This window comes from Opisthocomus hoazin, chromosome 1 (genome assembly GCF_030867145.1).
Source record: "Opisthocomus hoazin isolate bOpiHoa1 chromosome 1, bOpiHoa1.hap1, whole genome shotgun sequence".
Lineage (NCBI taxonomy): Eukaryota > Metazoa > Chordata > Aves > Opisthocomiformes > Opisthocomidae > Opisthocomus > Opisthocomus hoazin.
The window spans coordinates 137,167,174-137,179,557 of NC_134414.1; the positions used below are offsets into that span (position 1 = coordinate 137,167,174).

Here is a 12,384-nt window from a genome sequence, read left to right on the forward strand (position 1 = left end):
ACTGTAAGCGAAGTAAAATTTCACCATTAAGTTTTTATTATTCAATTGACAATAATAATTATAACTTAGCTTTTCTAAGGTGATGTATACATTATAGCAAGATGAACAACTATTTACCACATATCTACAAGCACTGCAAGTAAATAAAGAAATAAAAGGAGAAAACTGGGTGTCAAAACACAGTAGGGAACTAGGATTTAGCCATTTGCTGTCCTGACCCTGGAATCCTTCTTCATCACTTCCATTCTTTCTACATTTCCTTGAGGGCTTCAGGCCTATTTTATTCTTAAGAAATCCACACTCGATAAGCATTTGGAATTATTCCCCCTACATATTCAATGCCACAGCTACTGTTTTCTCTTCCAGAGTCAGTCCCGTTTCTCAGCGGATCAACAGGTGACATACACTATTACCTACTTCAATAAGAAATAAAAGATGTAGCCAGAAGCATTCATGGCACATACTCCTTTTATTTTTATTTTCCTTGTTATACTTCTCCTATTTACTCACCTCCTTCAGTATTAAGTTGAGGAAAATTGCTCTGAAATACTCTGGCAGCTTTAGGGACAACTTGAAAATGCTTGGGCTGCAAATCAGGTAATTTTTTTTCACCAAAAATCAGGGGGATTGGGCTAGATGACCTCTAAAGGTCCCTTCCAACCCAAAGAATTCCATGATTCTATGTAGTGACAGGACAAGGGGTAATGGTTTCAAACTGAAAGAGAGTAGATTTAAACTAGATATAAGAAAGAAATTCTTTACTATGAGGGTGGCGAGGCACTAGAGCAGGTTGCCCAGAGAAGCTGTGGCTGCCCCCTCTCTGGAAGTGTTCAAGGCCAGGTTGGACGGGGCTTTGACCAACCTGGTCTAGTGGAAGGTGTCCCTGCCCATAGCAGAGGGGTTGGAACTAGATGATCTATAAGGTCCCTTCCAACCCAAACCATTCTATAATTTTTCAGGTATTTCACAAAAAAAAAAAAAAAAAGAAGTTGTATGTAAAAAGTTGCTGTTATCCAACACAATAGAGAGAAGATTTATCACAACAATTTGTGAATTAAAGTCTTTGGCCACAGTAAAAGAATTTTAAGTTTACCTCTAACCATGAGATTCTCAAAGCATTTTAATTCAGTCATACGCTTCAGAAGGCATCAAAAGGCAGCTGGTAAATTGGTGGTAACTACAGGAAGAAGAACCCATATGACTTGACCATTACAGAATTCAAGGCCAAAAGAGTCAGAAGTACCTGCATGATGAAATGCCACTCCCCATGGCAAAGTACGTTGGAGCACAGAGTCCAGGCCTGAGATAGAACGCTTTAGCTGATCCAGAACCTCATCGATCCCTTCTCTGTCCACAACAACTGGGGCTGCGTTTTTTGCAGAACCTTGAGAGAGAAAATAATTTTTATAGTTTCTACTAAAATTAACTTTCATTAAAGGCACTGTGCATATTACAATCTTCTATTAACTACTTTTCTCTTACCCTCAGCCTGTTGCAAACTGTAGAATTCCCTGGCAATGATGTCTGCCAGCTTCTCACACCAGTTCTTGGATGGACAGAAAAGCAGGACTGAATGGCCATCACAAACAGTCTCATAACACAGGCTCACAACATGGTCTTCATCTCCCTGAATTGAGACAAAATATTTTCAATGCACTCTTACACTGAATGGGGTTTGTGAATCTGTCATTATTCTGTGTCACAGTAGGAATCTTCTGCTTCAAGTCAGAAAGAGGAGCAGACAAAGAAGATGGAGCATTGTCATATTAGTTTCTGTCTTGCTTTAGGAAGTCCAAGCACTAGTATGATCACATCGTTGAGGACAGCCCTAGACCTACTCATGAATAAATCTAAGGTTTCACACCTTGCTTTCATAAATCTGTTTCTGAATGAAGGCCACACAGTGAACAAAAAAAAAACACAAGAAAAAAATCACTGCAACATCCCTGTCATAGCTAACAGGATGCACCCACCAAGCACTGCTGACCAAAGACTACGATTGCTCAGAGCACGGTGGAAGGCTTTTGTGGATACTTATATAGATATGCATGCAAAACTGTACTGTTAACAGCTTGCCTTTTTGGTTTTAAGATCCTGAAAGATTTCCTGCAACTGATGTGTTTTTGCTTGGCTAAGCCAGATTCTCTTTCAGCAAGCAGGCTAAAGGAGGAAGAAAAAAAAAAGATAGGCGTACGCTAAGAAATAAAAAGCACTGAAATGCAAATGAAAACAGGGGAGCAATGGCACGAACTGTGTATATACCTCAAAAGCTCAGTAAGGACTCAGTCAAATTCACCAGAAGTGGTGAGGTCACCAAGTTCCCTTTCCTGGTCCAGCACACAAGATAGGGTGGTGGGTAGGGAAAGAATCAAACTCTTTATACCTGTTAAGTGCTCAGAAACAAGACAGCTGCAAAGTCAACTTTGTCTTCAAGTCAGATTCAAGAAAATTCAAGATTTTCATGAGTGTGTGTTTTGGTTTTTTGTTTAAATCGGAAGACAAAAAAACATGTCCTTAGTTTGAGTATGCACTCTATGCAGTTAACAATGAAGTCAGGAATGTCATCTATTAAAAAAAAAAATTAAAAACATACCAGTAGTCGTCTTTTTAACTTTAGTTTTACAAAAGGTGTTATCCCAAAGCCACTGCTCAGAGTTTTGTTACCTTGAGTTGAAGCTTGGGCTGGAATTCTCGCACTAAATTCATCGAGGAGTCATAAATGTTGCTGCCAATTTTCACCCACTCCTTGAGGGGCACAGGGCGAAAATCCGTACAGTACAGCTCTGCATCTAACCATGAGGCTAGGAGTCCCAGGTTAGGGAGGGTAGCACTCATGCCTACTATCTGTATCCCACCAAAACTAGGACTGGTCATCTTCACCTGACTGGAAGTGGTTAAAAAAGAATGGAAGTTAGTAACAACACAGGCTACTATTCTGGAAAACAGCATTCAGAAAAACTAACTCAATCTACTTCCTTCCAGAGTCTAAAGTGTAAAGCTATTTTTCGAAAGTAGCTTGAAACATCTTGAAAAAGAAACAAGCCATACTCTACTCTTAGCAAGGACATGTCAGGTTATGCACTGATAACAAGATAATTCAACATTTTATCATTTTGAACACAAAATTTAAGCTTCTTTAGGTAAGAACAGCCATAAACTGACTGCATATTTGGAGAAACTGAAAAAAACCAAAGCAACTATTTTCTTGCCATTAACAAAAACATGGAAATAAAGGAATGGTTCAGTCTCCACTGCAGGCTTTCTAAGTTTAAATGCCTTAATTAAAACGCTTCCATTTGTTTCAATTTCAGGACAAATAATACTAAAGTCTTCCTAGAGCTAGGAACCAAAGCCCTTAGTTCAGCAAAGAAGAAAACAGCTTCAGCTCTCAAAGTGCTGAACCACGGCTTCCAATAAAGTCAGTGAGAAGTAATGGACTCTTAACAGAGCTGAAGACATAAACCATTAATTTAGATATCCATATGTATATTTTAATTCAGGCTTTTACATTCACATAATAGGTTTTTTTTAATGCTTCTAAGCCTACATTGAAAAAACTACTCATTTGCATTGCACCGAGCCATAAATTCAGACGTTAAAATAGATCTGACAAATCAATGTGAGCTCAGGAACAGCCTGAACCTTCTTGGAAGATCCTGGTAATCCTGGCAAAGGCAACACAGAGGAAACAAGACTCCCCAGAAGCTAGAGTAAAAAAAGAGTAGTCACTGAGGAGTCAGAAATAAGAATGACGTGGAGCAAAACCACAGATCACCCTTGGCAGCGCTAACTAAGCAGACTATCGGCACACCCTCTTAAGTCTTCCGATCAGTTCGCCACTGACAAGTTCACAGCATGCTCACTCTTCCATAATACCTGAACGTTTCAGTAGGACAAATACCACATTCCATGAAACACTGAAAAATTAAGCAGGGCAAGTCCACTAGCAAAAATGTTAAAAGAATTCCAATTTTTTTTTTTTAAATTAAATAGGCTGAAAAAGTAAATGAAAGCTTCAGCCTTATTTCTTTTCCTGAGAGAATGAATCCCATGGTAGCACGCAAATTGAAAACCAAGAGGAAAAGAGGTTTTGACTACAATGGCAGGCCCCTGAGAGGTGGTATGATGAGACCTTAATAACCAAAATAGTCTAGGTCATCACTCTCATAAAAACCCTGGAGCTAACTCAAATTTCCAATCACCCAGAGAACAAAATACTTAGAGCCATCCAGAATTTAGCATTAAAAGACAAACATCCTGGTCTACCCACCGTTTTACAACCTTCTCTGTAACATATCTAACTTTGGTCAGCAGGAGTTCCAGCAGATAGCCTCGATGAGAGTCTCCCAGCATGTGCAACTCATCCACAACCACCACTCCTGATAAAGAGAAGCACTCAGGTTACATCTGACAAAACTCCAAACTAAGAACATATAGCCTCGATCCTTTCATATTCCACACGATAAACTGAAATTTATATTCACAAATTCATCTGTGCTTACCAATACCACTACGGCTTCCTTCTGTCACAGAATCTTCTGAGAGACAAATCATGACCGATGTCATGACATTTCACACCCCCCACAACCTCACACACACGATGAGCTTTTAAAAAAAGCCAAGCTGAGTGTTGCAGTTGACACGCCAGAAGGACAGGATGCCATCCAGAGGGACCTGGACAAGCTGGAGAAGTGGGCTTGTGGGAACCTCATGAGGTTCAACAAGGCCAAGTGCAAGGTCCTGCACCTGGGTTGGGGCAACCCCCGCTATCAATACAGACGGGGGGATGAAGGGGTTGAGAGCAGCCCTGCCAAGAAGGACTGGGGGGTGCTGGTGGATGAAAAGATGGACACAAGCCAATGTGCACTCACAGCCCAGAAGGCCAACCATATCCCGGGCTGCATGAAAAGCAGCGTAGCCAGCAGGTCGAAGGAAGTGATTCCACCACTCTGCTCTGCTCTGGTGAGGCCCCATCTGGAGTCCTGTGTCCAGCTCTGGAGCCCTCAGCACAGGAAAGACATGGAGCTGTGGGAGTGGGTCCAGAGGGGGCCACAAAGATGATCCGAAGGCTGGAGCACCTCTCCTGCAAGGAAAGGCTGAGAGAGTTGGGGCTGTTCAGCCTGGAGAAGGCAAGGCTGCGGGAAGACCTTATTGCAGCCTTCCAGTACCTGAAAGGGGGCCTGTAGGGAAGATGGGGAAAATCTGTTTAGCGAGGCCTGTTGTGACAGGACAAGGAGCAATGGCTTTAAACTACAGGAAGGTGGATTTAGACTAGACATAAGGAAGAAATTTTTTACCATGACGGTGGTGAAACACTGGCACAGGTTGCCCAGAGAGGTGGTGGAGGCCCCATCCCTGGAAATATTCAAGACCAGGTTGGACAGGGCTGAGCAACCTGGTCCAGTTGAAGATGTCCCTGCTCACTGCAGGGGGGCTGGGCTAGATGACCTCTAAAGGTCCCTTCCAACCCAAAGCATTCTACCATTCTATGATTCTATGAAAATAAAAATAAATAGGTTGAGTTGTTAGTCTGCACAGAAAACAGCATTGCAGCACCAACACTGTAACCTCTCCGCAAGTGAAACACCCAGGCTTCAGAGTATCTGGTAAGGAGCGTTCCAGCACCCAAATGAGCTAGTTAAAAGCTTTGTTGACATCACTGTCAGTTAAAAACATCACTCCTTACTGATAAATTAACATCAGAAAAAAAAACCTAGAGCAGATGTAATTTCACTTGCATAGCCTGCTTCCTACTACACCTTTTCTCACTAACCAAACTTGAATGAGCTTTACTATTTAACTTTGGCTTTCTAATAAAAAAATCCTTACATGACTCCTCTGTTGTCATCCTACCTCCCGCAAATGACTTTTGAATCCATTAGCCACCTCCATCCAATTTGTAAGATGTGTAGAAATACTAAAATGAATAGTGTCTAAAAAGCTTTCTGAGTATCAGAACATGAGGAAGAACTTCTTCCCTCTGAGGGTGACGGAGCACTGGAACAGGCTGCCCAGGGAGGTGGTGGAGTCTCCTTCTCTGGAGATATTCAAGACCCGCCTGGACAAGGTCCTGTGCAGCCTGCTGTAGGTGACCCTGCTTCGGCAGGAGGGTTGGACCAGATGACCCACAGAGGTCCCTTCCAACCCCTACCATTCTGTGATTCTGTGATTCTGTGATATCAGCAGCTGGAGACAACAGACCAGATTAGGGTCTCCCCAGAGGAGAAAACATAGAGCCACTACAACTCAGCCACCCAGGGCACCTCGTGCACAAACCCCAACTAGCAGCAGTATGTACCCTTTGCAGCCAGCTGACAGGGTCACAGGGACATGGAAGAGGCTGAAGGAAGGTTAAATAAAAAAAGCTGGGCACAGAGGACATCAGGCTTCATTAGTTCTGCTGCTGTAGATTTTTTTTTTTGTCTTTGGTGCAGCTATTTAATATCTTCCTGGTACAGCTAAAATAGCAGGAGCTTAAGGGCAAATGTGACCTTATATTATCTGTTTCAAGGCTATTTTTCCTTTTCATTTTTTTTCTCTGCTTCCTACGTATGTTCCTTCTCTCTCCGTCTGTTTTCTCCTCCCTTCTCTTTCAAGCCACTGAAGTTAGAAAAAAGTGTGGCACTGCTTCATCAGCCTCTTTTACAAACTCCCACCCATCCAGCTCCTCTGTCTTCCTGTACGTCCTCTGTTCCGTGCTCACTTGTAAAAAATGGTAATTCGTTGGTCACCAAATACGTATTTCTTCAGCTACCAGAAGAAGCTTCTTCCTGCTTCCCCATACAACAGTCTGTCTGAAATCTTCCAGCAGCTGTGACAAGACAGTGTAATCGGATATCGACCAAAGTAAAATTCATACAAGTTACCTTTCCAGTCTTTGTGCCAAGCTGCAGCACATTCTGCTTCCTGAAATGTAGAACACTAGTGGTACCTACAGGCCAAAGCACAGGGAATGCCACTATTTGTTGTACGGGCCGCTTGTTCTGTACCTTCTGCTGCTACTCAGCTGTAACACATATTCAAACCCACGCTAAACCTGTGTGCTGCGTTACCCGGGCAGTGAGCTGGTGAGACCCGTCCGTCACGCCTGCACAGTGCTCTCCCCTATCCAGGCAGCACTCGGAGCACGCCCGCAGGGATAACGCAGCGGGAGCAGTCAGGCAACCAGTATTTTTCACAAAGCTATCCTCATCCTAAAATGGAACTGCAGCCAAGGAGGACTACAGGTCCCAGCATGCAATGGTATTTTCTACTCAGCAACAAGCTCGGGAGCGCAAGTGGGGCCGGAAATTCGTCACATCGTGTTGCTACTGAAAATGAGGGTAGCCTCAGTCTCCTCTTTCTGTCTGCAAGTTAGGTGTGTGCCTAGAAGACTACTGGAAAAAAATCGTACTAAAAAGCACCCGAGACCTATCATACATGTTTACTGTAGAATAAGTCCACATCCTGTTTAAAAAGTTCTGAATGACAAGCAGGGAGGATTTGATTTTAATTTTTTTTTACATACAATGAAACTAGTAATTTTTTAATTTTAAGTTTAAATTAAGAAAAGAAACAAGTATCACAACAGCACATGACAAATCCTTTCCCAGCTGACACATTGAGAAAGCAGCAGATTCTTCTCTAATATGCTTTCCTACAAATTTCTTTAGCATCAGTGTTAAAGAGGCTGAACAACAAGAGGAATATCACCTCCTATGTACCTGGATGTTCAAAACTCACACATTATATAATAATTAGCAACACAAAATTGATTTTAACTGCTTCATACAGCACGGAGAGCTCTGCCAGGCAGAGGATTTGAGTTTCTCGCAACAATTTCCAAAGGCAACGTGAGCTATCTGCAGGGGGTTGACATCAACAAAAGGAACAGTTCAAGCTTGAGATAGAATCCAGCCAGAATTGCAGTCATCTCCCAATAACTCATCTCATAACCTTTGTTATGAACTAGTCTAAATTTAGAATTAATGAGAAAGCAAGGTACAATCTTGCACTTTCATACTAGCTTGCTTCAGGTGACAGTTAAACTGGCATTTTCGGCTCATGCTTGTATTTTGCAGCTTTCATGAAAAGTTATCTCCAAATAGAAAACTTGTCAATTTCTTAGTTTAAAGATGATTTTTTAAAATTTTCAAATTAAATTTGAGTTTATTTCAAATAAGCATATAAAGAAAAAGAAGACATTTTTACCCTTATTTCAGTTATATGGTCATATTGGGGCACAAGGCAAACAGAGGATTACGGCAGAGGTGTTTTCAAATGGTGAAAGGAAAACATCATGCTTTAAAGAGGTATTGGTGTTGAGGACGCACATTCAAACTCAAATCTTGTAATCACTTGTCTGGTTATACTTGTATGTTTCTTCTCAGGTGCATTCATCTTAGCACAACAAAATGTAGGGATGGAATGGAGGTACCAACCAAAGGGATTTGGCATATCTCTAGCTTCAGAAAGATGATATAATTAAACAATACATCTTAGTACACCAAGTATGCTTCCAAGGCACCCAATCCAACATGAATACAGACATTGTGACCCCACTCTCTGCCTTATGCTGGTAGTACAGCTTGTACGGTGTGGTGACCTAGGATCAAACTAACCCTATTTAAAGCAAACAAAAACCCCCTAAACTAAGTAGCCCCCTACTGAAATAACTAACTGCATGTTCACCAGTCCTCTTGCAAGGGAAGGGATGAAGATATACATTCAAGAACCGGGCTGGACTGCAGAAGCCTCAACTCGAATGAGCTTAAAATGCTGCACAACCACAGTCGCCCAGTTATCTTTGAGGCCTCTGGCAACCTAAAGCATTCACGGCGATCCAGCCCCTGTAGAACCAGATGTGAATGTGTTATCTCCTGCTCTCACACTCTGGAAAAAACTGCAAGGTTTTATTTCCCTTATTCCCTTTATTTCCCTTATTCTCTCATGTTTAAAAAGCTCTTCTGGTATGCTGCAGAATATTATCACACCAGATGCACATGGAACAGCTGTTTCATAGGTGGAGGTCTCAGAGCAGTTTGATACTCATCTAGATTTCCAGTTTTTATATTCTTAAACAATCAACCAGCTATGTTACAGCCCAGAATGAAGATGGGAGGGATTACTGTATAAAATATAACTGGGTATAGCTTTACTGAGCAAGCAAACACAGAGAAGAACAAACTTCTGACTGGGCTAGGAAAACATGTCACTCTCCGAGTGCACGCTGGAAACATAGGGCTTCTTCAGGTTTTATGTCTCCTTCCAAACACTAAATGAATACTACCATTGTCTGGTAGCCGTCAGGGCCAGAATTCTGCATTACAAGGACAGACAGCTTTTGAGTGAACTACAAGAAAGAAGTGGATGTCACAGCGATCCTAGTCACCACGGCTACGCAGAGAAGCTCTGTGCATTCATTCCACTTCTCTGGACCCAGATGAGCACCAAACACAACTCCTCCTCTTCCCTGAGCTAAGTGAAGATAAACCACAGATGCCACAATCTCTGTCCAAAACAAACTAACATACATATGTTCTTGGACTCAAACATATCCCAGACCTTTAACTCAATTTCATTAATTAGAAGACATTTTCTAGCTATGGGAATCACTGCTTATTGCAGCTGAACACTGTCCATCGATTCTCATCTACATCAGACAAACTAAAATCTACTCACCACAGTCACTGAGCTACATAGAATAGTCCTGACTACCTTCCTAAATCCAAATCAGAGGTGCTCCGGAGGAAGAAAAATCGCTCAGTTTTCCCGTATGGTGTGTCCGTCACATACAGCACTGAGCAAATACAAAGTATCCCACGATTTCACACGTACTCAGAGTATGTAATGAAACTCAGCCCCGTAAGGGGTCAAGCCTTAGCATTTTACCCAGTGAGTCCATTTTGTTTTCTTCTATTAGTCTGTTGATTAGACCGTTGGCTTTCTCAATGGTGCAGACAGCAACATCCAGGGCAGAGAAAGGTCCAGCAGGAGACATGCTTCCCACATAGCCTTCAACTCTCACGTCCACCTCCCGAAACAGGGCCTGTATTCCAAGGATACAGAACGTCATGCCAAGGTTATAACTCTGAATTTTGACCAAAGCCTGCTGTAATCACATAAAAGCCTGCATCCTACAGCCACAATTTTCTGGTACTTTTAATGCCAACTAATCAGATTAAAGACACAGCTCAGCTAGTTGCTGCTACTTTTTTTTTTCTGCTGTCATTTTTCATTTCCAAAGCAGAAGCCACACAGTGCACATTGCAGGATAAAGTGTACATAACTGAGTAAGAGATGGGGACCACTGTTTTGTATAAAAATATTTACTATTGAAAAGGTTAGAGAACACACAGCGCAGCAGTTTATAATAGCAGTGGATGATGTACAAAGCAGCCTTGATCCTGAGAAATCATGGGCAAAAGCCAGACGTGGGACCCCAAACACAAAGATGTCACATCTCCCACTGAAAGTCAAGAAACAACAACTTCTTTTCTTCCATGGCTTATTACTGCAGTGCCAAAGCTCTGGCACATTACGCACTGCATTAACAAAACGTACAAATGTTCGAACCAGAGAGGCAGGACACCTTGTGATTTCAAGTATGTGCAGCTACGGCCAAACCTTAGGCCAGGAGTAGTGGAACACAGCACTGATAATCCTCCAGCTTTACAAGATTAAAGCAAAAGCATGTCTCCAATATCAATCACTACAAAGTAGCTTTTGCACTGTTTGTAGCATTTCTTAGCAATTTGTAAGGTTAAGCTACCATCTCCGTTTCTTAACACGCAAAATGTCTTAAATGTCAGAAACTACAACAAAAATGACTGCTGGTTTTGTATTTGTTTTTACTAATTGTTCATACTTTGACATATTAGCTAATGGAAACAATGTCTGATATGAAAGTTGTTGGAGAAAAAAAATATTTTTGCTTTAAAGACTGTTCCCATTGTAATTTTGTTTTTAAATATCTGGGGTGAGGAAGCCAAGACATAACCACATTCTGTCTGAACAAATTTTTAGCTAAGTCAAAGTGAAATCAGAGGCACAAAATTCTGGTGGAACACCCCAATGAAAGCTAAAATATCCTTTTATACTTTCAGATAATGTTGACATCTTCCCTTTGTAGTTTTTTCAGACACAATCTCTGGTTAGAAAATTCCTTTAAAGCTTATATATTATAAAAATCTGTGAATAAATGCACGTAACAATGCTTTAAAAGTCAAAGCTGAAATAAAATGTTTTAATCAACTCCTTAAAATATTTCCAAGTTTCCCTTTTTGGCTAAAACTTTCATTTTGCTATCTCCAACTTAGAATAAGGGCAAATTTTAAATTATCTACAAATTATTTCTGATACAACTCTGGATATTTTTTTCCCCCCTCAAATCCATGGAAAAACTTCTAACTGTTTAAAAAACATGACCCAAAAACTACAACCCATAAATTTATCCTGCTTGAATGCTACTTACCTGCAGATAACATTTTTTCTCTTTGGCCACAGAGACAAAGGGAAGGATGAGCAGAGCTTTCTTACGAGTCTCCAGGACTCGTTTCAAAATAAGCAATTCTGCAACAAGAGTCTTTCCAGCACTGGTAGGAGCTGGGGGAAAAAAAAAAAAAAAAAAAAAAGTTGAGTTTTTTGAAATTAATTTTTGAAGTTAAAAAGAAAAAAAAAATCCAAGGAACAAGCATCATAAAGCTAGCATAGAAAGCAGTCACTGGAGAACTACTGGGCAGGACTCTTCAACCGATACCCCTCTCCCACAGCCACAAACAGATTTGCAGTTAACCCCATAAAGGGTCAAGAAGACTGCAATGTATTTCTTTTCTAGCCCCTTCCATCATGCTACCAAGGCCTGTGTTCTCTCTCTGATCCAGAAGCAACAGCAGCTCAGAGATAAGCAAGAGGAAAAAAACCCAACCAAACAAAAATACTCACTGCAGTCTCTTGGTTGGACAGGAGATCTCAGCCACCACCTTACTGACCTAGCCCATAAATACATTAACCCCTCCTCCTGCTTGGCGAGCATTGCTGTTGGCCATCTATCGTCCACAGAAAACTGTAGAGGAGATGCCACAAACCAGGAGACAGCCATTACCCAGCAATTAGGCCCAAAGTCTTCTGGAATCAAGTAAATAAAATTGAAATCCAAGCCTAAGAAAATTACCTGCCCCTCTTCTAAGTTCTTCATCCTCCCAGTGCTGCTCTGCGACCTTCTTCCCATGAAGAGTAGACACCCAAGTTGTCATTTCCCATAGATTTCTAGTCCACCAATCCTACTTCTCCTTCTGCGCTCCCCTCCCTCCCCATACACTAGGTGATGAGAAACGATAAAAGGACTGAAAAAATTAGACAGCAAATAATATTTTCAAAAGTATTTCTATCTGACATTGCTGTTAT

At 41.4% G+C, this 12,384-nt stretch overlaps 1 protein-coding gene across 1 annotated transcript in view; it reads right to left on the minus strand.

Moving 5' to 3' along the window:
- The window catches only part of POLQ (DNA polymerase theta), a 54,375-nt gene that overhangs the window by 38,701 nt on the left and 3,290 nt on the right, over window positions 1-12,384 (minus strand). The window contains exons 3-8 of the mRNA XM_075437452.1: window positions 11,453-11,583; window positions 9,871-10,027; window positions 4,271-4,379; window positions 2,665-2,884; window positions 1,483-1,627; window positions 1,244-1,384 (exon numbers count right to left, since the gene is read on the minus strand). Of these exons, the coding sequence (XP_075293567.1) occupies window positions 1,244-1,384; window positions 1,483-1,627; window positions 2,665-2,884; window positions 4,271-4,379; window positions 9,871-10,027; window positions 11,453-11,583 (903 nt within the window). The remainder of the gene's footprint in view (window positions 1-1,243; window positions 1,385-1,482; window positions 1,628-2,664; window positions 2,885-4,270; window positions 4,380-9,870; window positions 10,028-11,452; window positions 11,584-12,384) is intronic.